This window comes from Dermochelys coriacea, chromosome 9 (genome assembly GCF_009764565.3).
Source record: "Dermochelys coriacea isolate rDerCor1 chromosome 9, rDerCor1.pri.v4, whole genome shotgun sequence".
Taxonomy (NCBI): domain Eukaryota; kingdom Metazoa; phylum Chordata; order Testudines; family Dermochelyidae; genus Dermochelys; species Dermochelys coriacea.
The window spans coordinates 31,794,833-31,820,579 of record NC_050076.1 but is presented as its reverse complement, the minus strand read 5'-3'; the positions used below and the strand labels follow the sequence as shown (position 1 = coordinate 31,820,579).

General features: G+C 40.6%; 1 protein-coding gene across 2 annotated transcripts; it reads left to right on the top strand.

Annotated features, from left to right (window-relative positions):
* Positions 1–1,042: 1,042 nt before the first annotated feature.
* On the top strand, positions 1,043–23,171 carry DIPK2A (divergent protein kinase domain 2A). 2 transcript variants are annotated; one of them, XM_038416141.2, is made up of 4 exons: positions 1,043–1,278; positions 1,309–1,972; positions 16,322–16,625; positions 20,195–23,171. In XM_038416141.2, exons 2-4 carry the CDS (start codon positions 1,319–1,321, stop codon positions 20,524–20,526), a joined length of 1,290 nt encoding a protein of 429 aa, XP_038272069.1. In that variant the 5' UTR covers positions 1,043–1,278; positions 1,309–1,318; the 3' UTR covers positions 20,527–23,171. The 2 variants fall into 2 exon arrangements, with proteins under 2 accessions (XP_038272069.1, XP_043348798.1); XM_043492863.1 differs by lacking the exons at positions 1,043–1,278; positions 1,309–1,972 and adding an exon at positions 2,097–2,208 and having other exon boundaries at positions 20,195–22,912.
* The last annotated feature ends 2,576 nt before the right edge of the window (positions 23,172–25,747 follow it).

Genomic DNA, 25,747 nt, shown 5'->3' with positions numbered 1-25,747 from the left:
GTACTGACTGGAGTTTGGAGTAGAGTAGGAAATCTTTTCCATGGGCAGAGCGCCCAATAAAGTGATCTGTGCAGTTGTGTCTACTGCAGCAGGGACTTGTAGCCTGTGCTAGGGTAGGAGCTGTGCTGCGCTGGACATAGCTTCAGCACACAATAGCCAGGAGCTCCATGCCCATATGGCAGTGAAAGAGAGACACCAGGCACTTACTGGGAAGCATGAGCTGTGTTGGGAGTGTTACAGACACACTTGGGTTTACTCGCACGTACGAGTTCCAGTGGACTTGGCTCCAGTATGCAATGCCAGGGACAATATATGTGCGCATGGAGACACACCAGGCATTGAGTGACAGGCTTGAGTCCTGTCGGGCACGAATTTGGTGTGCAACAGTCAAGTTCTGTGTGTGTGTGTGCGCGCGCGCGCATGACATCAGCCACTCAGTGGCAAGTGTGAGCTATGCTCGCGACGTTAGCAGTGCACACTAGTCCTGTGCAGTACGTGGCGTTAAGGAGAGTGTCTGGGCTAGATTCGGGCAGCAACCACCAGGCACCCCGCGTGCGCGAGACAAAGACACACACCGACCGAGGCACTGGCTGCCACAGGCGAGCCCAGCCAGGCAGCTCCGTGCCGGGGACTGACGGGCAGCAGCACGTCCAGCGAGCTGTTTGCACCCTCGGGCCTCAGTGCCAGGGGCAGCCACGCCCGGGACAGGCACTTTCCCACCGGGCCCTGCCGCCAGGCGGGCAGGGGGTAAACACAACATGGCGGCTCACATTGCGCCCCGTCCGCCCCGAGCCGGTTCAGCCAGCGGCCGGCACAGGAGCAGGTCGGGCTGCTGCTTCTGACTCTGTTTGCGACGGGGACGACACTCCCGCCCCTCCCCACCTGCCCGGCTCCTCCTCCGGCTCCACCCCCACCTCTTTCTCGCGCGCGCGCGCGCGCGCCGGGGGCGGGCGGGCGACGGCCCCGCCTCTTCCTCGGGGAGAGGGTGTGCGCGCGCTCCCTCATCGCGGCCGAGCCTGGGCGCGCGAGGCTCCACCCCTCGGGCAGGTGGGAGGAAAGAGGGTGCTCGGGCGGCGCGCGCGCGGCAGTGGCGTGGCTCCTCCCCGGGGCGGGGAAGGCCGGGCCGGCGGGCTCGCGGCACCGCCCCCTCCCCCCTGCTGTCCCCCTCAGTAACTTGGCTGCCTTTTATCGAGCGAGCCGCGCGGCAGAGAGTTTGCTGGGGCCGGAGCTGCGGCGCGAGCGGGGAGCGAGCGCGGAGTGGCGGGGAGGGGGGCCCCGGTCGGGTCGGGTCGGGTCGGGTCGGGTCGGGTCCGGGACGATGCTGCGGCTGGTGTCGCTGAAGTTGGGGCGGCTGTACCGCTACGTGAAGCTGGCGGTGCTGGGCAGCCTGGCGGCGGCGCTGGTACTGAACACGCACTCCCTGCTGGCCTCGCTGCAGCGCAATGAGCTGTCGGAGCGGCGCTTCCTGCAGCTCAATAAGTGCCCGGCTTGCTGGGGCACCAGTTGGTGCCGCAAGTTCCTCAACGGGCAGCTGCGGCTGGAGAGCTGGGGCCGCCTGCGCCTGCTCGACTTCCTCAATGTCAAGAACGTCTACTTTGCGCGCTACGGCGAGCCCCGCGAGGGCAGCCGCCGCGTCGTGCTCAAGCGCCTGGGCTCGGCGCAGGAGCTCGCCGACATCGACACCAAGATCTGCCGCCGCGCCACCGGCAGGGGCCGCTGCGACCTGCTGCAGGCCCTGCACGCCACCGAGTTCGCCAGCATCAACGGCGACGTGCGGCTGCTCACCCCCGACGTGGTGGAGGGCTGGTCGGATCTGGTGCACTGCCCCTCGCAGCGCCTGCTCGACCGCCTGGTCCGCCGCTACGCCGAGACCAAGGACTCGGGCAGCTTCCTGCTCCGCAACCTCAAGGACTCGGAGCGCATGCAGCTGCTCATCACGCTGGCCTTCAACCCGGAGCCGCTGGTGCTGCAGGTAATGCCCCTCCGCCTCCGCGCAGGTACCGCGCCCCGCCCTGGCTGCCCTCCCGAGAGCCTCCCTTGCCCACGCGCAGCGTTCCGGGGAGCGGGTGGAAGCGGTGCTAATCTCCTCCCGCTGGCCCAGCCGGGTGACAAAGGTCGGTGCCAGCCTAGCCACCCTGCTCTCCTTGGTGCTGCAGGAGCGTATCCCGTCTCCTTCCCCGCCTGCCGCTTGCCCAGCCCTGCAGCCAGGTGAGTGCCCATCCAGCCCAGCACTGGCCCCGGCCGAGCATCGTCGGCGCCTCTCCTCTCTGTTCACGTTACCAGCAGCGCCTTTAGTGGCTGCTTTGCGGTGGCGGGAGAGCAGAGCCGTGCGTGGCTTGAGGAAGGCAGATGGTGCAACCCCTCCTGGGAAACGTAGTCAAGGGCAGGGGCTTGTGCTGAAACAGGCGCTAACGCCACGCTTCACCTTCTCCAAACCCTCTTCCCGAACAGTGAGCTGCGTTCCCAAAATTCCCTTGGAACGCTGGGGAAGGAGTCGGCTCTGCCCCTGTTGAGCGACACGGCGCAGGGGTTGTGTTGGGAGTTTGGTTTTTCCCATTGAGCGCTTTCCCCGAATATTCCCCAAAATTGACTCTCCGCTTTCACACCCCTCCCCCTTATTTTGTAAATGCTCTTTAGTGGTGGGGAAACATGGAGATTTCATTCTCTTTTCACTGCCCCGCCTCCCATGGAAAGCTTTCTTCTTCTATTCTATGGCGATCATCTGAGCGGGTGAAGAGAAACGGCTGTGCTGCAGGTAGCAGGCTTGGCAGCACTGTCTACCTTTAAAAAAACAAAACCAAACCAAACCCAAAAGCGGGTAGTGGTATATTTATCCCTTTGTCTTGTTAGCAGATGGCTTTAATCCCATGCCCATCTCACATTAATAATGTGAGAAGTCCTTAAACTTTTGTCAGAAGAATACTTTAGCTGATCAGTTTCTTGGGATCAGGATTAGTATACATGGATTGGGACTTCTGTTCCTTTTCATAAATTCTCTCATTGTTAGAGTCCATCCCAGTGTTTTAGAGTTTTACATCCTTTCTCAACTTGGCTGACAAGAATGTACACTTAGTCTGTTTCGACAGACTTGGATTTAGATCAGACTTTAGATGCAAATTCGTGGAAACTTGATAATCTCTTGTTTGTGATACTAGTTGTTTTGTCTTGCATAAATACTACTTGTTTACATTTAGCTGAAGTATGCACTTAAAAAGTTACTGGACTTGAATTTTGGTCCAGTCTCTTCCCCCCCCCCCAACCATTTTTGTCTTTTCCTGTCCTTGGTTTCAACTTATTAATGCCTAAAGGAGGAATTTTGTAAGTGTATTTTAATACAGTAAACACATTATCATAGAATTACTGTAATAAACATCTGGTATTTTGCTAGATATTTGGCCAAGAAGCATCCAGTTGATTGTCAAATAGCCAATGTTCTGGAGATAAATTTACTGGAGGTTAAAGCCAATCTCCTGACTAATTTCTAGAATGCTTATTTAAGAAAAGGTGCATGCATTTTAATGTATTTAGAGGTATCATCAACTTGAAATCTGATTACCTTTTTTAATGGTTTAATTTTTTTGGATCACCCATTCAGCCCACCTGGTGACTTGTCTGATTTTACAATATATTTAAGATGAGTTTTCCTTTCCTCTTTCCTGTGAGGAAACAACTACACAGAGGGGAGCACCGCTGACTACATAGTGAAATGTATTAGACAAAGGGCTGTCAAAAGCCTCTAGCAAATAGACTGAAAAATTAAATAACTTTTTCTCTGGCCTTTCAATTATAGTGTAAATATTAACAATAGTTTTAAAAATTGGGCAGAAGTAATTATTTTTAGTTGGTGTCCATTTTTAACATATGGCTTTTGCAGTGAATGTATATTGTGGTGTACCAAACCTAATTCTAAATGTTTTTGCAAATGTAAATAAAGGTTCAGTGTAAGTCTTTGTTTTGAAAATTAGCACTACAAACAAAGAAATGTGATGCTTACACCGCTTTAAATGTATAGTATCCGCTTTAAATGCTTCCTTAAACATTCCCATCAAATAAGTCATTTTGAGTTTTTGCAAATTTTAGAAAAGGTGAAGTGACTTTCTGGAATACTGAACCAGTTAGACTTAAATGTATCAGCATTTTAACTGAAGTAATTCTGGAAAATGACTGCAGATTTGCAGTCCAAGTTTAAAATAATGAAATATGTCAACATTTATGCATAGTTAGCCACACTAAAAAATAGTAACTTGAGATTTCTGGATAAGTTCTGTATTGTAGGTTTTTATAAAGTTATGTGGCCTGTTAATCATGGGATACTCTGTCATGTGGATTTTTACAGGAGTGAATAGGGTAGGCATAGATTACTAAAATATTTTTCCCCTCCCTATTGCCTGGATTTTACTTAAAATCTGAAAGCTTGTATCCTTTAGATTACTTTATAGTGCTAGAATTCAGTAACTTTTACAATTCTGTAACTTTTTTTTTTTTCCTTTTTGCTTTTAAAAGTAACTTTCCAGAGAAACTGTCAAACCAGTGAACATGGAATGGTGTGAAAACAAATCTTTCCCTATGTCCTGTTGTTCCTATTCATGGAGGGCAACATGACCTTTACTGTGAATTAGATACTAATGTGTTGTAACTGAATTTTCTCTTTCGAATTGTGACCAGAAGATGGATGGAGATGGTAACTTAGCTAGTTGAATTCATATGTTTTACTCAGTATTACAAAGACAAATTTAACCATGTGGAATACTAAAGTTACAATGTCTGAACACGTCTAAGGAATTAAACGTTATGTGCTGCCCACGAAAAGCACGCATTGCCTTTAATTCAGCATACATTGGCATTCTTCATCAGAAAACATTCTGAGTAATTCTGACCAGTTTTAGTTTCAGCAGCATTGAGGGTTCATAAAATTAGATCTTTTGGAGATCTTGTTGAAGTTGGATGCTCTTTCAAATCATAAAAAAGAAGCTACGTTATTTTAAGGGAAAAACTAACTTGGAATGTAACAAATGTGTTTACGTTAACTTTTTGAATTAACTAGACTTCACATCTAGCTTTCACTTCACTCTTCAATTTTGATAAGTGAAATTATCAGAAGAATATTAACTGGGGAAAAATATAGATAAGAATTTCTGTTTTCTCTATCGTGAAACTTGTACTGTGGTACCAGCATGTAGGAGACCCTTCTTACTTCGTAAGAAGTAAAGGTATGCTGCTCTCAGATGTTTTGAAAGGTTTGGCGGTTTTTATTTTATAAAGCTAAAATATTCATACTTGTTTCAATTGCAGTGGGTAAGGAAGGAGTGGGAGTGGGAATTGGAGCTTTGTTCCTCTTCTTGGAGGATTCCCTTGTTGTCAATAAAAACTTTGAAGTGATTAACAATAGTAATCAATGTTAGCTGTTTGTTTGTAACCAGACAGTACAAAGGAAGACTTTGCCAAATTGTGTTCTATGGATTATCTCCTAAAAAAACCTGTCTGCTTAATTTTAATATGCACAAAAAGCATATTCTATCTTCAGGTTGAGGAAATGCTTTCAGTGTCAGATCTGTGCATTACTGATCTGTGCTTTTTCATTAACTTATAGCTGTAACTAAATATAAATGTTTAGGCACTGAACTTAGATTTATAATGGAAAAGGTGACTTTAATCATCTACTAAATCTAGTGACTTGAGGATTATTAAACTTTTTATCAGAGATTGGAAGCTTAGCTGGAAACCTATTTGGCATATGGATTACTCCTAAAGTGGCAGTGCTTATGAAATGCATACTGTTACAATTGACTGACAGTTTTTGCCTTAGCCAGTTTGAAGGTTCTACTTTACCCTTCAGTTAAGCATGGTACACTTCCGTACAAGTCATAGAAGTTAGGGAATCACCACTTACATGGTTTAATTATAGAGGTCTAGTGTAAAAATACTAATGTTTTTATTCATTTTGCAGTAGCATGTTTTTACTTCATCCTTACTAGTACATCTTAAACAAGCTTTTATAGACTGACTCAGTTTTTGATTCATGCTAATTTTTGTAGTACGACAAATTGCAGGACAACTGCATATGAGTTGGTACAGTTTTACATCTCCGAATACTAAAAGTGTTATCGGCTTCAGTGACTTTTCCATAATATGTTCTGTGTTTAAACAGTAAGAGAAGATTTACCTGGTTAGAAGTTGCATGTTTCATCCACTTATGTGGCAGGCTGAGGAAGAAATTTTAGATCCTCAAAATATAAATAGTATTGATAATACTTTTTCATAAACTTTTTTACATCTCCAACTAAAAATTTGTTTAAAACAAAACAGTCCCTGCTTGCAATATATAGGCAAGCATTTAATAAATTAAATCCTAGTTTGTAGCTGAAATTGATATATATTTTAACATACTTTTTATGTAAATATTAATTTCTTTGCAGTCTAACGAGGATTGTAAATTGAGTTTTATTTCTATATGGCAACAAAACCAATTCTAGTTATTACAACACAATTTAGTGACATGTAACAAATGTGTGAATATATGGTATGAATATTCCATCCTCCTGAGCGGCGTAAGTTACACTGACATAAGCACTAGTTTGCACAGCACTATGTCACTGGGAGGGCTTCTTCCCCCAACATAGCTTATACCGCTTGTGGGAGTGGTGGGTGGTGTTTTTTTTTTTTTTTTTTTTTATGCCAACTGGAGTTCTCTCCTGTTGATATAGAGTATCTTTAACATATGTGCTACAGTGGGTCAGTGTAGACATGCCCTAAAATAAAACATTGTTGCTGCTGAGTGTCTAAAGGCATTCATTTGTATTTTGTTTGTTCTGAACAAGTATCAAGATTGCTTGTTTTTTATTTTAATGGTTTTTAGTGTCAGTCTATTGGTCTTTTTTTTGTTTGTTTTTAGTTTAGTCTTAGCCTTTAATATAAATTAAAATCATGCTGTTAAAACCAGATAAGATTGAGTCAGAACAGAGGATACCTAATTTGTTTCAAACTCAAATGAAAATTGATTCCAAAAATATAATGGGTAATATTTATCAGGATTGCAATCTAGAGCTGATCAGTGCTGTCTGTTGAATCCTCAGTATGGATCTCATCCACATATCCTTAGACTGCAGAGCTTCTTGCAGGATGGGAGCATATTCCTATACCCATGAAACTTTGTCCTAGGTCCCTTACCAAATGGGTGTGTGGAGTAGATATATTTTAGTGGAGAGCAAATAACCTGAGGGAGAGTCTCTGCTTGGGCTGTTCATTCATATTTGCATCAAGTGATTTAGTGTGCTTTGGCGCATGGGGCAGGGGAGGGGCTTATTTGGGCATGCTTGTGGAAAAGTCACAATATCAGTGTTTTTCTTTTTTTATAACAAGTACTATCTTGAAAGGCTAGTATCTCGATGGTTAAAGCTTTGTTAAACAGGCATACACGCTTGTGTGGGATTGATTTTGTGCCAATCGTTGATATATGCGCTCTTTTTCCACCTCATCTATTAACTCTGTAAAGTGGTCCAAGAGACTATCCATTTTTAAAATGCTATATAGGCAGAATCCAAGCATTGAAGCTAAGGGTACTGCAAGTAGTGATTGATGTATTGGGGATCGATTTATCGCATCTAGTGTAGACGTGATAAATCTATCCCTAATCGCTCTGCCGTTGACTCTTGTACTCCACCATGGCGAGAGGTGGAAGCGGAGTCGACTGGGGAGCAGCGTCAATCGACCTTGTGCTGTGAGGACATGAGGTAAGTCGACCTAAGATGCATCGACTTCAGCTACTCTATTCTCGTAGCTGAAGTTGCGTATCTTAGGTTGATTTTCCCCCTGCTCCCCAGCGTAGACCAGGCATAAGTGAGTGGAGATTGGTGAATCTGGCATTTATTTCTTCTGCAGCAGCTTCAAGCGCATAAATTTATCCTGAAAGACCCCAAAACATGCACCACTGAGTTTAACTTATGTAAGAATAACTTTCAGACATAAGGATCAGGATTGTTTTTCATTGCTCTGAGTTTCAGCCAATGAAATGAGATCTTCTTGAAAAGCAGGAGACTTCGGTCACATGGATGCAAGTGTCCACGGATTTGCTTTTCTTGATATCCTTAAGATCCTTGGATTCTAGTGGCCCCGACTTAGTTTCTGTAGTATATGGCTTCTCTACACTGTTCAGTTTACTTGTGGCACCTTAGAGACTAACAAATTTATTAGAGCATAAGCTTTCGTGAGCTACAGCTCACTTCATCGGATGCATTCGGACTAACATGGCTGCTACTCTGAAACCTGTGTTCAGTGTAATTTCACTGTTACAAAATGTAGCTGCCTCATTGCAAGCAACATTATATAAATGCTCCTGGGTCAGTGCAGCACTGTGCTGCCTTCTACATAGGCTTATGGCAAAGTTGCAATGGAGTACTTTATTTCTGTTCCTGAAGGGGGTGGACAAAACCACACTGTATTAATGTAATTACCCTTGGGTGAGGTAAATTTACATGAAATAAGTAATTACATCTTTTCTGGACTAACAAGTGTTCTTTTTATAAGGTAAATGCTATATTCTCTCTTGATAGTCCTTTTCTTTTTTAAAATAGTGCTTGAAAGTGCGTTTCCCACTGCTATTAAGAAATCTGATTAGGAACATCTAAATTGTTAGGTGGAGTAGTGGAAATGAGGTAATTTCAAAAGGTAATGAAATACCAAAAGTTACACCTCTGCTTAAAAAGAGTACAAATCAGCACTCCAGTTAACAATTCTTGTCAAAATCACAGTGAATCTAAAACTGCTAAAAAGTGTCATATTCAGCAATATTTATATATATATATATAATCCCCTTCTTGTGCTACTGATTTGGGTAATGAAATGTAGATTTGACTATTACATGCCAGTTGGAAAGGAGCCAGAAGCAGAGAGCTTGTTTGTACATGTGCAGATGTTGGCAGGAGTCCCTCTACTCTTGTTGTCAGAAGATCTTTTTGTTGCCACAAAGATATAAATATATCTGTTTTACAATATGGTGTGTGGTTGTTACACCAACATTATGTTTGGAAGGTTCGCTTTTTAAATACAGCAAGCCAGTCCTAGAATCTCTTAAAGGAGGTACTGATCATGCTGAATCTCATAGTAAGTATGTGTAGAGTATGAAGACCAGTTTGGTGCTATGGCTAAGGAACTAATGTGATCCTTGGATGTATAAGCAGGGGAATATAGAATAGGAATAGGTATTGCCTCTGTATGTATATGGTATTAGTAAAACCATTATTAGAATTCTGTGTCTGTGTTTTCTTTAGAAATCATTGAGTATGAAGCTGAACTCATGGCTAAAGTGTAAACACTCTTTGAACCTTTTCAATGATTACACAATGATAAAATATCTTGTACTTTGTGAGAATCTATTAAAATCAGTTAAATTTTGTAAATTAGAATTGAACACAAACTGCTAAAGTCTTTTGTTGTTGTTTTGTTAAATATGAGTAAATTCAGGTTAAGATAAGTGCTTGCAGTAGAGTGCAGATCCAGCTGCATTAGGGTGGGACCAGAGAAATTTAATGTGTGTATACAATCCAAATGTTGACTGTAAAAGATTATGGTGGACTAGCTTAGCAGTGAGGTTCAGGGGCAACCCCTTAGTAAGTAGCACAGAGCCAGCCCCCTGCTTCTGTTACCTGAGCTATTGGGAAAGTGAGGGTGTTCCAGGATTCTTACATATGCTGACCCAGGATTAAGCTATTGGCTCTTTTTATGTCCATTTGTAGCTCTACGGTTCCCACAGCTTCTGGAAGGGAGAAGGAGCTGACTCCCCTCTTTGAGAGCCTCCTGGCAGTTGTAGTGCTGTGAGGTCTCCCTTGCGCTAACCCTCCCCCACTCTTTTTTTGACATGGTTGGGGTGGAGTGGGAGGAGGAGCAGGGCCTGTCCTGTGAATAATTAGCTCCACCTTGCTGCAGCACCAGCAGACTGATTCTTGGTATTTACTCTGATCCAGAGTTAAAGCAGCAATGTTATTGGCCAAGGACTTGTTAACTTCATTTTTCTGGTGTTTCGCAAAACCATGAACAGCAACAAACGCTAAAATGTCTGTAGAATCAAGAAGACAGCACTGCATTAGTTTACACTTTCTTCACATTTAGGAAGGCTACCTTCCCAACCAGAAGTGTAGAACCTAAAAGGGCTTAAATTTTGCAGGAATTAATGATTTAAACGCTATAATCCAGCAATTTGCTTGCCATCAGTTAATGGGTGATTGGATTTCTCAAGCCCTGAATCCATGTAACTGGCCCTTTGACACCAGTAGAACCTTAATTTTGCCCTGTAATGGTGTCATAAAGTAACATTAATACTTAGCCCTTATAGTGTTGCATCTGTAGAGTCAAAAGTCCTTTTTATAAAGGATGTAGGTATATATCCAAATTTTATAAATGAGGATACAGAAGCACAGAGATAAAGTAACTTGCTTAAGGTCACACAGCAGGCCATTGGCAGAGTCAAGTTTTCAGAGTCGTAGTCCAGTGCTGTTTGCATTGGACCACACTGCCTATCTAACAGCGATGGGTACCCTTCAAAGAAATCCAAACATGATACAGTATGGAAATGCACAGCTAAGACACCCAGACAACTTTAACTTTACCTGTAGTGATGCTGTGTAGCAATCCTGATTATGTTTAAGACACTTCAGTGTTTGTAGTCCTAGATTAGAGGAAACTGATTTTATTTTTTTAACCCTTTAAAAGAGAGATACTCTTAGTCTTTACTCCATTTCAACATAGATTTTTGTTTGGGAGTTTCCTTAGGTTTTTAAACTATTAAATTCAGATAGAACCCTAATCAATAAACCCAGAGAATATGCAACTATGCAATATTTCCTATGGTTTGAGATGCACGCACAGTGTCAACCATATTTTTTTTAATTGTAAGGATAAATTCACCAGTACACCAAAGCAGCCAGAGTACTCCAGCCAGCTAATCTGTATTTGCAGCTGCTTTGCATTACAAACCAGTTGAAGCACAATGGTGAAACTGACCCTTAATTTTTGATTATTGGTTTGGAGGACTATTAGTGAGACATGTGCTATGTGAAATGGGGTTCAGATAGAGATATGTCTCTGAATCCTAATTTAGGGGAAGAGTGGTGGCTAGTTGTTACTGTACTTTCAGTCTCATAATGGAACCACTTAAGAGTTACCTGAGCCTATCTGTATATATAACTGCTATTACACAGGTTACAATAGATAACTTAATTATGATCTGATTTTGTCAAACGTAGCCAGTGCACAAGAGATTTCAGCCTATATGGAAAGTTTGAAGAGTCTGTGTTCTGTTCAGGACAAATAAAAATTGAAGATTCTAAATTTTTTTAAAGGACCCAGGCTTTAATTAATTTTCAATTTAAACTAATGGATTTACTTGTAAATTCACAGAAAACCACATTCTTTACTCAAAGTTAGTCCTGTAAGTTTTTTTTTTGGAGGAGAGGACAGGAGAGGATATGCTGTAGTTCTTATAGAAAGAAAACAAACGTTGAATCCCCGTTTAAGTGGTCCCTGACCAGGGCGTCTAGACACTATGGCAATTTAAATATTGATATTAATAATAATATGGCACTTAGTCTTAACGGAGTCAAGATTAGAGTCTCCATAAGGATCTAAAAATCCTTAGGTATAGTAAACAAAAACTATTTGACAGGTTTGGTTGCATCAAGATGCACCCCATCCACCCAGAACCCTAAAAACATGGAAATACTGAAGTTCCTTTCCACGTACATATTGGCTACAATACTCCATAAGGCTTCCCTCTCTAACAGATACCAGAAAGGAATATGTATCCTCACTGCATCAAACTTGCACTCAAAACATGAAACTTGAATGGTGACCTCATGCTTTGATATTGACACATCTCTCATATTCCATATTCAAGTTCAGTTAATTTAGGGAACATACCTACTTTTTGGCATGCATTTGGAGGTGGAAGTGAAAGCCTTATGGAGTATGTGTGTGCCTGCAATGCTATTGGTAACAATATGAAGCTGAAAAGAATGCCCAAGTCTTTCCTCTTAATTTAATATTTCCATGCTTTGCAGGTATTAGGTGGATGGGGTGTGTCCTCGTGCAACTGTGTCACTAAACCTCATCTCTATTTGATAATTTCCTAGTTTTTTTTATATTGTTTTCATGGAGTTCAGTAGATAAGCAACAGTGCTCCTCCTGCTTGAGAATTGCAGGCAGAAACTGTTGCTGAAGTTGCTTCTGACACTGACTATCCTTAAGGGAAAGAGAGGTTGTGATGTGCTTCAGAAAGGCTATGTAATGCTACAGCTTGTTGGTATAAGTTATGTCACTATTGGGTGTGAATAAGCCACTCCTTGAGCAACATAAGTTGCACCAACCTAAGTGCCAGTGTGGACCGTGCTATATCGGCGGTAGCGCTACCACTGCTTGTGGGGGCTGGAATAATTAAGGGCATGTCTACACTTAGTGCTGCAGCTGTATTGGTACAGTTGTGCCACTGCAGCGCACGTGGTGCAGACACTGTGCCAACAGGAGAGAGTTTTCTTGCCCACATAGCGCTCTCCACACTAGTGCTTAGGTCCGTGTAATGTACATCTCTCGGGGGTGGCTTATTTACACCCCCGACGGACGTGCACTTTGTCGACATAAGTGGTGGTGTAGACATAGTTGATGGGAGAGCTGTCTCCCATTAGCTTACAGTAGCTCCTCACTTAACATTGGCCAGGTTAACATTGTTTTGTTGTTGATCAATTAGAGAACATGCTCCTTTAAAGTTGCTCAGTGCTCCCTTATAATGTCATTTGGCAGCTGCCTTCTTTGTTCACTGCTTGCAGGAAGAACAGCCCGTTGGAGCTAGCTGGTGGGGACTTGGAACCAGGGTGGGCCGGCAGCCCCCCGATTGGGTCCCCTAAGTTCCCTGTGCAGCAGCCGCCCAGCAGGCTATCAATTGCCTGGAAGTTCAGCTGTCCCTCTCCCCACTGCTGTGAGCTGCTCCTGGGAGCCTCCTGCTTGCTGTGTGTGTGTGTGGGGGGGGGGGGGGTGCCAATGTCAGGGTTTCTCCCTCCCCCCGGCTCCTGTACCTCATCTCCACAGAGTGGAGTGGGAGGGACATAACATGACAGGGCTCAGGATGGAGGGAACTTGCTGGCAGCAGCTGCTGTCTCAACTTGCTGATCTACTTAAAAAGGCAATGTACTTAGAGTAGGGTTAGTATGCGTGCGCTCTCTCTCTCTCTCTCTCTCCCTCCCTCTCTCTCACGGTGTGGGTGTGTGTGTCTGCCATGCTGTGTCTCCTCCCTCCATTCATGCTGCTTTGTAGAGTGTGAGGCTACATTAATAACAATGTGTTAACCCTTGAAGGTTCAGCCAAGTGCTAGTTCATCATTTAGCCATAAGGCATTCCCTGGGAAATATTCCACCCTCTGACTTCACCACCTCAACCAAGCTTCACAATCATTGCTATGTACAGTATTAAATTGTTTGTTTAAAACTTATAGTGTGTGTGTGTGTGTGTGTGTGTGTGTGTGTGTATAAAAAAATAAGTCTTTTGGCTAGTGAAAATTTTTTTCCCTGGAACCTAACCTCCCCCTCCCCCATTTACATTAATTCTTATGTGGAAATTGATTTGCTTAATATCGTTTCGCTTACAGTAGCATTTTTCAGGAATATAACTAAAACATTAAGCAAGGAGTTACTATACTTGTGCCACTGTAAGCTCTGTAGTATAGCCATAGCCTAAAACTTTATCCCAATTTTAAAGTTACTGGAAGTGAGTATGCTAAAAGCAACTCTTCATGTTTAGTACTGATGACCTAAACTGTTAACTGGAGGGAACATCTAAAGAAGTCTGTTATCACTTGCTTCCTGAATGAAACACTGTGTAGCTTCTCTTGGACCTCTGGATACAACCAGGACAAGCTGTAGCAACTAGTTTTATGTGTGCATTACGCTAGCAGGTCTACCTATTGTTTCCCTTTCCTTGGGGTGCTCTATCCCTGCCAGCATGAAGCATATCTCTGTGTTTAACTATGATAGTGTAGATACCTATGAGTGTGACAGCTGCCATCTTGGCCAACACTAAGCCAAGGACAACCAGTGATCTCCAGAGCTAAAGGCATCACTCTTTACAGCTTGTATTAAAGAGCCAGCTCTTACCTCAAGAGCCTATCAGACTTGCATCCTCCGTGGTTTCAACATGGGAGGTGCATAACACATACTCTGACAAATGGGTTATACAAGCAAAATTTGTTACTGATGACCAAAATGTGTATTTTGGTGATTTCATCCCATAGTTAGGTTTAAAAAAAATATAATATTTATTTTGAGGTCTTCCATGTATATGAATATATAGGTCAACAGCAGAGTTTCAACCCGATCACCTACAGAGCTGTAGTTTAAACCTTTGCTTTTTGAGCTGCCAAAGTAATTGCTAGACCCGTCTATGGCCAGCTGCTGAAGAATGACTTGGCATGCATTTTCCTAAGGGAAAACCTTTGTAGTAGATTATATTAAAATCCAGGATTCCTGATCACCATCCCTAACTCTGAATGTGTGTTACAGTGAAAAAGAAAAGGAGTACTTGCGGCACCTTAGAGACTAACAAATTTAACTCACTTCATCGGATGCATTCGGTGGAAAATTCCACCGAATGCATCCGATGAAGTGAGCTGTAGCTCACGAAAGCTTGTGGCACCTTAGAGACTAACAAATTTATTTGAGCATAAGCTTTCGTGAGCTACAGCTCACTTCATCGGATGCATTCGGTGGAATTTTCCACCGAATGCATCCGATGAAGTGAGTTAAATTTGTTAGTCTCTAAGATGCCGCAAGTACTCCTTTTTCTTTTTTGCGAATACAGACTAACGCGGGTGCTACTCTGAAACCTGTTTTATAGTGGTTAGAGATAGACTAAGCAGACTGTTTTGTGTCACTCTGAAAGGCATCTTGATGCAGTCGATAAGATTGGGGTTTGTCATGTTAGAGGCCCGCGTTCTCTGCCTGAAATTACTGTGTGAGCTCTCTGATAACTTATTTAAAATGAGGGTGGGCAGGGAGAAGTATGCAGCAGCTCCTTCCTGAATGCCTTTTAGGTTGGGATTCATGGTTTTAACCGTTTAAGAAGGGTAGTGAATTGCATTGGAATTTGAACTACAGATGTCTTACAGCTCAGAGAACTATCTCATTGACTGGTACACCTCCTCCTCCCCTGAACTGGGGGGTGGTGGTGGTGGCTGTGTTGTGTTGGATTTCAAAGAGATTTTTACAAAAGAAAGGTTTAAAGTTCCTGTTAAACTGAAATCAGTAATGCAATGCAACCTTAGCTGCTGCTGCATAATCGTTCCATTCAAGGAAACTGATCGTTTTTTATCACTCTCTGGTGACGTCATTATGATAGCAGTGCTAGAGGTATATTCGCACTTGAACTATTCTTTCAGAACTATTAAAAATTTAACTGGAGTGTGCTTATCCTCAGTGAGTGCTTTGGTCTATAATTCAGTTTCTGACCTTAATATTAATTTTGGATTTTCTTGATGCCTAGTACTCGGTACTTTTTGCAAAAGTGTTAAGTAGCTCATCTTGGTCTTGCATATTTGTGGATGTTTTTAATTGCATGAAATATACCCAAACATACACAAATTATGTAACAACTTTTTTATTGTTTTCAGTATGCCCTTACTACCTAGACAGTTGTTGTTGTTTTTTCTTGAGAGCCTGTACTACACAATACTGTCCATATCACTATTTCGATTTTAAAAATCTGCATACGTTGAAATAAACTAAGGTGGAGGATTAAGGGAGGATGGAAGAACAGAACATCCTAAATTTTGTTTAACACCAAAATATTGGTTGGTTTTTTTTCTGTAAGGTCCTCAAGAAAGACCAACAAGAATCCTATCAGATCTGGAAGAAACAAAAGGAAATGCAGAAGAGAGGAAGTCTAATTAATAAGAGAAACTTAATGTATATACAACACAAAGCAAATAGTTCATAAGCTTCTATTTAAAGACCTGGGTTACAAAACAAAGTAATGTCATAAGAAAATATGATCACATTAGTACCACAGCTCACAGTGTATAAAATACCAAAGGCAAAAGATAATCAGTTCTGACATCAGAAAATATACATACAAAAGCTAGATGCTAGTTTAGAAATAATATATATGTAGGTATTCTTGATGGTATCAAAATGCAGAAATGTGTTCTGGTCAGCTTAATCACCTGTTGTAAATATTAGTTTCAGTAGTCTTCAATCTTGCACACATTTCAACCTGTTAAAATATACTGGTGTTCTCTATTTACTCAGTATTGACAACAACAACAACAACAAAATCTGTTCTTATGCAGAGTTTTCCATCTGATGAGGGCTGGCCATTTGCAAAGTACCTGGGAGCATGTGGAAGAATGGTGGCTGTCAACTATGTTGGAGAAGAATTGTGGAGTTACTTCAATGCACCATGGGAAAAACGAGTGGACTTGGCCTGGCAGTTAATGGAAATAGCAGAACAACTGACAAACAATGACTTTGAATTTGCACTCTACCTCCTTGATGTCAGCTTTGACAACTTTGCAGTTGGTCCTAGAGATGGAAAGGTTATCATTGTAGATGCAGAAAATGTTCTGGTGGCAGACAAAAGGTTAATCAAACAGAGTAAGTTGTTCTTCCTCTCATGTCCATCCTGCTTCATGTTTTACAATTTGTATTAAAAGAATATGGATGTTGTGAGTTTCTGAAACAGGGACTTTTAATTCTACCAATAGTATAGTAATTGATCTATAACAAAACTATAGAACTTTCACCTACTTGTAGAAATCAAAATTGACAGGTGCTCAGGTATATATAAGAATCACCTGAATTCTATATTGCTTGTATTCCTGTTGTACAAATACACAAAGCTGGGGGGGGGGAATTACTTGATGCCTGCTAATCATGCTTAAAAGTAGTTGTTGCAGTCTTTATTTTATTTTTAAATGGTTTAAAGTGGCTTCACTCCACCTTTTCCCTATAATGGTATTTTTCCTGTTTCAAACTCTTTTCCTTCTGTCTCAAGTCATGTGCTTTTTCCCCTTTATATTGGGTTCTTTACTTGATTTCAGCTAAGCTTCTCCTATTTTATTTATATATAATGTAAAATATCTGAATTGGGGTTACTTCTGTGCTATTCTTGGTGGTGATCGGGGTGAAGCAAACTGGCTCTATCCCCCAGCTACCGAGTGAAGGGATAGTGTTGGGATTCCATTTATCCCTTGACCTATAACAGCCTCCAGATAATAGGTATCTAACTTGATATCCTTTCCCTCAAATAACTCTCCAATAGCTATAATGAAGTAGAAATGTTCTGTTTCAATTTCTTGGTTCCTTGGGCTTGCAGCAGCCTAGAGGCTCAGGATGGGTGAGGATAGAAGTCACTGCTATTCTTCCCCTTCCCAATCTCCTGGCTGCTGTGAGAGACAGGATGTCTGTTCTACCCTTGTTCCAGACTCTGTCTTTGGGCCCTCATTTTCCATAAATAGTGTCCATGACTACCTCTGCTGAGCACAGAACTTAACAAAGCAGCAGCCAAGAAAAATAGACCAGAATCTCTTCAGTAACACTGGTGCAGAGTTCTGAATAGCAACAGTGAAAAATTGTCCTTTTTGCAAGCTGCAGAAACTCAAGGTAGCAACAGGGGCCTTGAATAGTCAGGCTGTAGACTTAGATAGCATTACATTGTTTTATAATTTCTTCAACTGAATAGGTTAATTTTACAAGTCTAAGGACTGGAAACCTCTAAAATGAAAACTTAAATTCTACAGGAGTTCATGGCAGTAGCCCAAATGACTCCTGTTTTCCTTGGATGTGTGGATTTTTCAAACTTTGCAAATACAATTAATAGCATTGAATTAAATTCTAGACTGTATTTTTCACTCTGTGCAGTCTTTCAATACAAAGCAATATTTTTTTAATAACACTCACTAGTCCATATTTCTCATAATATATTTAGATCAGATCTCAGCAGGGGATGCCAATAAATCCTTTTAATATGTTGGATAGCTCACAGTTTCAGTACTGACTCCACAAACTCAGACGTGCACACAGATTTTCCTTCCCCCGCCCCCCACAAGCCCAGGTAATGTCTAGATGTTGGGAAATATTTTTAAAATGCTATTGCAAACTTCATGTCTTACTTTGTTAATAAAGTGTCCAGTTTTCCTTTTTGGAAAATTGGGACAGTGAAGAAGCTTTTGTATTATTTTGAGGTGACGGTAAGTATCTAAATTTTAAGATGGGCCCAATTAGTCTTTTGGGTTGCTTCCATAGCAAATCCATATGTGGGGTCCATAATCTATTTAAGAATTTGTTTGTAGGCCCCCACGATCCAATTACCTATTATATGAGTGTCTAGTCTTGTTTTTCCATTCACCTCTCAAATATGAGGTAATTTAATTAGGTAAGTTTGAATCAACTTTTTTCAGATTCTGTTTTTTCTCATCTCTTGAGTCTACCTTTCATTGCATAATTATTTCAGTGTTTCTATCGGTCATCCCTTGGCCTTTAGTAGCTTGCTGTCAGAGCACACACTGTAAGTGCAACATAACTGTAAACTAATTATTAGCCCAGAGACAGCTTTCCAATAACACTGGTTTGTCTTCTGTGTACATCAGGCAATACAGGTGCTTAAGGGCTCCAAAAGGGGGGACACACGTTGATTTCCCCACTAATAAGAGGAATTGTCTCAAACCAGGCAATAGCATGTAGCTTCTAGGGGGAAGCTTGGTCCTATGTAAGTTCTTCAAGGAAACTGTGAGGGAGCTGCTGAATCACTCAAGGCAGCTATTTCCCATTTGTAATCAAGGTAATTATTTTTGTCAGAGGCAAACTTTCTGTTAGACAGAAGTCTCTAGAGAAAGAAGGTTGCCAGGATACTATTGCAACACTTTGTCAGGGGTTCTGTTATGTATACCTGAGCAAAGTGTGGAAGGTTTGATTTCACCTATTTGTTTATTCTTTATCACTTGATTCACCCTACACACAAGCTCTTGATGATTTTCTGGCCTTCACACTCTTCTTCTTTTTTTAAAAAAAGAAGAAAAAATTTCTTCTCCTTAGAGCTAACTTAACACCCATCAAGGGAGGGGCATTCAGGTCACTTTTCTTCAGATATAAATGATTTGTGGGGGATGAAATCAAGGCTTAGCCACAACATAAAAATTTATACTTAAGCACCCTTTTATATCTACAATATTTTTGGTTTCCAATGAAGTTCTAAAGGATCTATATAGTTAAAATATAGTACTTGGGGGGAGAAAGCCATCAGTGTGTTTTTTGTTTTGTTTTTTTTATGGGAAACTAGATTCTGTAGAGTAATTATAACATCCTGCTGTTCACTGCTTGATGCCTTTTAGCATTTCTAATGATCCTTAAGATATTGTTACTTTATAAATTCCACTTAGAGTTTAATTGTAGAAGCACTGAGATATGTCTAAGGACTCTTGAAATGGGGGTTACAGCTTAAAATTTTATGTGCACAAAAGGTTTCCTCACAAAAACTTAGCCAGCAAATAACTAGGAAAGTTGTGAGGGATAATGGCTTGAATAATTGTATGACATCATGCAGGGACTTGAACTTGGATCTCCCACATCCTTAGTGGGTGCCTTAACCACGAGGCTATAAATCATCACTGGGGCAATGACTTTGACTTCAATTATTTTTGAGAAGTAGAACAGCTTCAAGAAGAGAGATTGAGGCCCATACTTAAATATTCCATAGCCCTAGTGGCTAAGGCACTCTCCTGTAACGTGAGCGAGCAAGTTCAAATCTCTTCTGCACATCAGCAGAAGGGGAATTGAACATGGATTTCCCACATTTCAGATCAGTATCCTAAGCACTGGGCTAAAAGTTATAAGGAGGGCACCACCAGCTCACTTCTCTTCATGCTGTTTTGTGAATCTAGTCCTCTGCTTTTGTTAAAATACCCAAAATTGAAATTAAAAATTTTGAGTCAGGTGAAAACTGTTTTGTTTTGACATTTCAATTCTTTAGTTTGGTCACATTTATGAATGATTTTAGGTCTACTGAAACTATGTTCTTTTTGGCAAATAAACTTTGGTGATTTTTTTTTGCACCTGGCTCTACTTACCAGTTTCCTGCAGACTAAGCCTTTAGTCATATTTTGTATTAAATGTATTGTTTTCCTTCCATCTCACGAACGATATTTTTTGCCATCTTTGTTTTACAGATAAACCTGAAAACTGGGATGTATGGTACGAGAGCAAGTTTGATGACTGTGATAAAGAAGCTTGCTTGTCCTTCTCGAAAGAGATTCTTTGTGCTCGTGCTACTGTGGATCACAATTACTACGCTATTTGTCAGAACCTTTTATCAAGACATGCCACCTGGCGTGGCACTTCTGGAGGACTACTTCATGACCCTCCAGCTGAAATTGCCAAAGATGGCCGACTTGGGGCCTTGCTAGATGAGTGTGCCAACCCAAAGAAACGATATGGTAGATTCCAAGCTGCAAAAGAACTACGTGAATACCTTGCACAATTAAGTAATAATGTGAGGTAGTCCACGGTGAATCATCTCCTTTTTGTAACACTGGCTAAAACACTATCGCAAAGACACATGGAAAAATGAGGTTTTGAACTCACATATTCAAAAGAGAAACATTTTTTTAAAAAAATTAAACCATTCTCTGATCAATTATATAAATGCCGTAAAATATTATGGTGTTTAGAGGATGTTCCTCTGTAAACAGACATGGTACTTATCTAATTAAAACTTGAGCTACTATTGACTGTTCTCCATGATTGCCTAAGGAGTGGGTCAGATGAGAAAAGACTGATAGCTTAATTGACAGCTTGTCTGTCAAAGGGTACTTTACATAAAACTGCATTAGCATCACAGTTTGTGAAGCTAGCTGATGCTTTTACTTGGAAAGTCAAGTTAGACTGATGGCCTGTTTTAAAGGCTTTTTTCCTGATGTCGTTGTCTCATTTTTGTGTTCAAACACCTTACGGAAGTGGCATTTACATACATGCAGGTGAATCTAGGTGTCTGTTGCATTGTTTCAAATTTAACAAGTTTTATTTAATATTGTGCAGGATATTATTACTATGAGTGCAGGATTCCCATATTTACTGTCTAATCTAAGTTCTTACCACTGTATCTTACTGTGTGTATTACATTTTTAAAAAGGATATAGACATAAAGCAGAGCCAACTGTCCTATATGAACCATAATACATTCATATTTGATTTTTGTAGTTCTGCTATTGCAGGTATCACTTGATAATGTAGTTACTGTACAAAATTTCAACCTTCCATGCAAGTATGTACACATAGCCATTCAACAGGGAATAGTTTGTATGAGCAAACAGTCATTTTTAACTTGTGGGGGAGAATATAGTAAAAATCAGTAGGAATTGAGGGTAGGTTTAAAAATAAGATCACTAGTCCAGTGTAGTCAAGCATAAACCAAAGAAAATGGTTTTGTATCAGTCCCTAGACTAACTTTAAAGCAGAATTATGTACTGTAGTAACGCTAATCCATTATGGAAATTCAAATTTCAGTGCGTCCTTATTTACTCTTTTTGAGAAACTTTAAGCTACTAGTTAGTGCTTGAGGAAAATCCAAATTTAAATTTGAAGAAAATGCCTAGCAGGCTAGCATTTGTTTTGTATCATTTGCAATTCTGCTGAATTCACAATGTAACGAAATTTACTGAATGTTTATCCATCAGTTTAGTCGTTAAACTGACTATGCCATGTTCGTGCTAGAGACGTTGCTTTGAAATAAGTTTTACTATTGGAATTGCAGTAAAAATGGTCCCTTAATGGTTAGTGTAAACCTGAGATTGCTCCTATAAATAAGAATTTGCATAAAATATCAATCACTATCAAAATGATGTACTTTCTTGGAAGATTTTTTATTTCATTTATACAATAGCTACTGTAGTGTTCCATTTACCTGAAGTGTCATAAAATTCTACTCCTAAGCAAATACACAAAGGAAAAAAGTAACAGTTGTAAATTTAGCAAAACCATGGTATTAAACAATTTGGAATGAACTGGGCATGCACGACTATTCATGACAAAGTCAGCATGGCTATCAAATACTACTGCAAAGACAGATGGATATTGCTGCTAGACCAAAATTGCTGTAGGAGCATTGTAAAAGAAAAAAGCAAATTGTAATTCAACACCGATTGGTTCTTTTTTCTCAAAACTGGGGAGTGCGGTGGTGGGGGAAGTATCGCTGTATAAAGATGCAAAAGTTTTCTCAGATTTGTTAGATGAGTGTATTAATGACTGTTTTGCACAGCTCTGGATTTTCACTTTGAATCCATTTTGCATATGTAGTCATTCTTTACTGCAACTCACTTGTCTTAATTTTGTTTTCAGAAGCTAATATGACACTTGCAGCTTTTATTTTCCTATTTGCTGTTTTGGATTTTTTTGTGTTTTTGTTTTGTTTTTGCTGTTGGAAGACTGTTTTACCAGCTGTGCTGCAACCTCTTTCCCTTCAGATATGAGTCTTTAAATCGGCTTTACACTACTTTTTTTTGTCAAAATACACTTATTTGCAGCAAATACATTGAAAAATTGACATTAAATAACGCTAGCTGCCACGCAAGCCTTGTTGTATCAATGATGTTGATTTTTTAAACACCCAGCACATTATCTGATTGAGTTGTGTGTGATTATTAAAGGGTAATAGAAAACACTGCCAGCTCTGATTAGTACTTGAGGTAGTCTTGTAACTACCAAATGTCCCTGGTTAGATTTGTAACTACCAAATGTCCCTGGTTAGATTTGGTTTAAGGGTTATAGTTCCCTCTGAAATATATTGAGAAAGCTGATTTGGAAAGGAATCTAGAATTTATTTAAAAAACAAACAAAAAAACAAAACAAACACTACAGGGAAAACACTTACGTGGAAAGCAATAAATTTTGTTCAATTTGCACCTATCAGATATTTATTGTACAATGACAGTTTATATTTTTAGTCATTGCCCATTAATATTGATGAACTCTTGGTGAAATATTTTTGAATGAGACATTTGGGGTTTGTATGTGCATTAAAATTGTCTTTTGTACTGTAAGTTACTGTTTGTTTTGGAATATTTTATCAAAATTGTCTTCCTGTGCCTTCATATTACACAAAGTTGTTTCTACAACTTTTAAGGATATTAATAAAGAGTACTTTAAGAATCTCATCTCAGAATTTCATTTTCAGATCAGTTCTTTAAGATCAATTTACAATGGAGTGTTAAAGAATAAGCATGTGTGGAGGTAGGCTGCTTCTTACTATTGTAGAGAGCATTGTATTCCAAAGTGACAAGTAGGACACTCAACTTTCCTTGGGTTAGGAATTATTCTGTGGAGTTATTTTTTCATAATCATGAATAGCTCAGTTGCAGTAATGTTTCCCATTTAGAAATGCTTCCAAGTGAGCATTATTTTTCTCTTAAAGAGTGCATCTTAAATTATGGCACATCCTTCTGTTTTTCAGCTGCTGAAAAAGTACATTAGAATTCAAAATTAATGAGGTGTGGGGTTTGTTTGTTTTTTGCTGTCTCACTGGGCTGTCATTTCCCCCCCTTGTACCCACAAAGAAAAAAAAAACCTAGGGCACCCCACCTGTACCCTACCCAGGGCTCAAGGAGTGACCCAATCAATTTAGTCACCCCCACCCTTTCCCTTCTGAGGGCTCAGAGTGTAAGGCACCTATCCTTGCCCACGGGCTCAGGAAGAAACCTGTTCAATTTAAGTACTTGCCCTTTCCCTCAGGGCTTTATGGGTCTCCGGAATCTTTTCCCAGTGAGAGAGCTTTACGCAGCTGTGCTCTAAACATCTATTTATTAGCAACACACACAGAGATTTGCTTGGCATATGTATTCTTATGCTCACCACTCCCAATATACAGACAGAATTCACCTGATGGCCAGTCAGGATCCTCTCGTCTGGGGGTTCCAGCAATGCCTCTGCACATCATAGTTGTGCAGAGTGATCAGTCTTTCAGCTTGATGTTAAATTCCAGTCTGGAGATGGTTCCCAAAGAGCATTTTTGTTGTTGCAGTACATAAGTTTTTAGTGAAGTTAAAGGAGGTAGCTGGTTTTACCTATCACATTATTCAGTACCCTTAGGTAACGACATTTAACCAATCATGCACTTGTACTTGTTTTCTCCTCCCCGCTCAACTCTTTTTACATTTTATTTCTTATGCCCAAATTGTAACTTATTTATTACCTTCTTTGTTTGTGTAGATGGTCAGCGTAAATTTACTGGTCAGAGCTTATCTATTTTACCAATTCTTGGGGTCTTTGTTTCCCCCCTAAACTTCCCAGCTCCAGGGGATGTCTACTTTACAACCCTTGGTGTTATAATTCTTGTTAGGGGCATTCCTGAAATGGGGGCATCTTAGCAATAAAGCATTTTTCCTTAATTTTAGTGGTGAAATCCCTGAATTTCACCCAAGGCTGGTTTAGTATGGAGTGAGTCAAATCTCAGGCCTACACCTTGGCTCCCTATTCCCTACTGGGAGTGGGGAAAGCCACCTGGGGCTTCTTGCCTCCCTGTTTCCGGCCGGGAGTGTGGGGGGAAGCTAACCGGGGCTGCTTGCCACTGGGGAGTGGAGTCCAGCTGGCCTGCCTAAATGCCCTGAAAATCTCATCAGGTGCCCAGCTGTATCTTAGGGCACCCAAATAGCCTTGAAAATCTGTCCCAGTTAGACCATCTTTTAGTCTACTGTATAACACAGGCCATAGAACTTCATTGTTACCTAGTATTTGCCCCATAATTAAAGCATATCTACCAAAAAGACATCCTGTCTTGATTTGAAGATTTCAAGAGATAGCAAATCTGTCATGTCCCTGGGTAGTTTGTTCCAATGGTTAATCACCTTACTGTTTGGCTTGGTTTGTTGGTGTTTTTTTTTTTTTAAAGAAAACTAGTTTTTAAAAATTAAAAAAAAGGTAACTATATAGATGTAATGCACTTTGATTTGGTACTAATTTATCAACCAAACCTGTAATCTCAAAGAATTAAATCAGGTTTGTTTGACAAGACATATTTTCCATAAAACAGTGTAGACTGGAATTAATCATATTCTCATCCATTAATTCTTAACTAAATCCTCTATCAGCTTTTCCATTTTTCCCCAGGATTGATGTCTGGCTAATCAGCCTACAATTATCCGGATCATCTTGCACTTTTTAAATATTGACACAACATTAGCACTCTTTCAGTCTCCTGGAATTTCTGCAGTATTTCAAGAGTTTATTTAAATATGAACATAAGTAGATCAGAGATCTCCTCAGCCAATTTTTTTAGGACTCTCGGCTGCCAGTTATCTGGGCCTGACATAAAAATGTTTATCCCAAGTAGCTTAACATCCTCACTTTCTAATCTACTGGAAAACAGTTAATTGTCCTTGTGTGATATGAGTAGATCAACATGCTTTTTACCAAATATCAAACACATTTATTAAACACTCTGCTTTTTGTGCATTATCAGTTTTATTTTTTTCCATCTATTAATGGGCCTGTAGCATGGTTAGAATTTATGTGGTATAAGATGTACTTAATAGTTCTGCTAGCTGTGGATTTTTTTCCTTGAAGTTGTTAGCTTCCCTTATCAATTTTCTACACTTTGTAGCTATTTATAGTGTTTGTAATCTACTTACATGTTTTCCATTTGTTATTTTATTTTTAATAGCTGCCTTCACTTCCCCTCTTAACTAGGATGGGCTGTTTAACACTACACAAAAACACTGTATGGCTGTGTT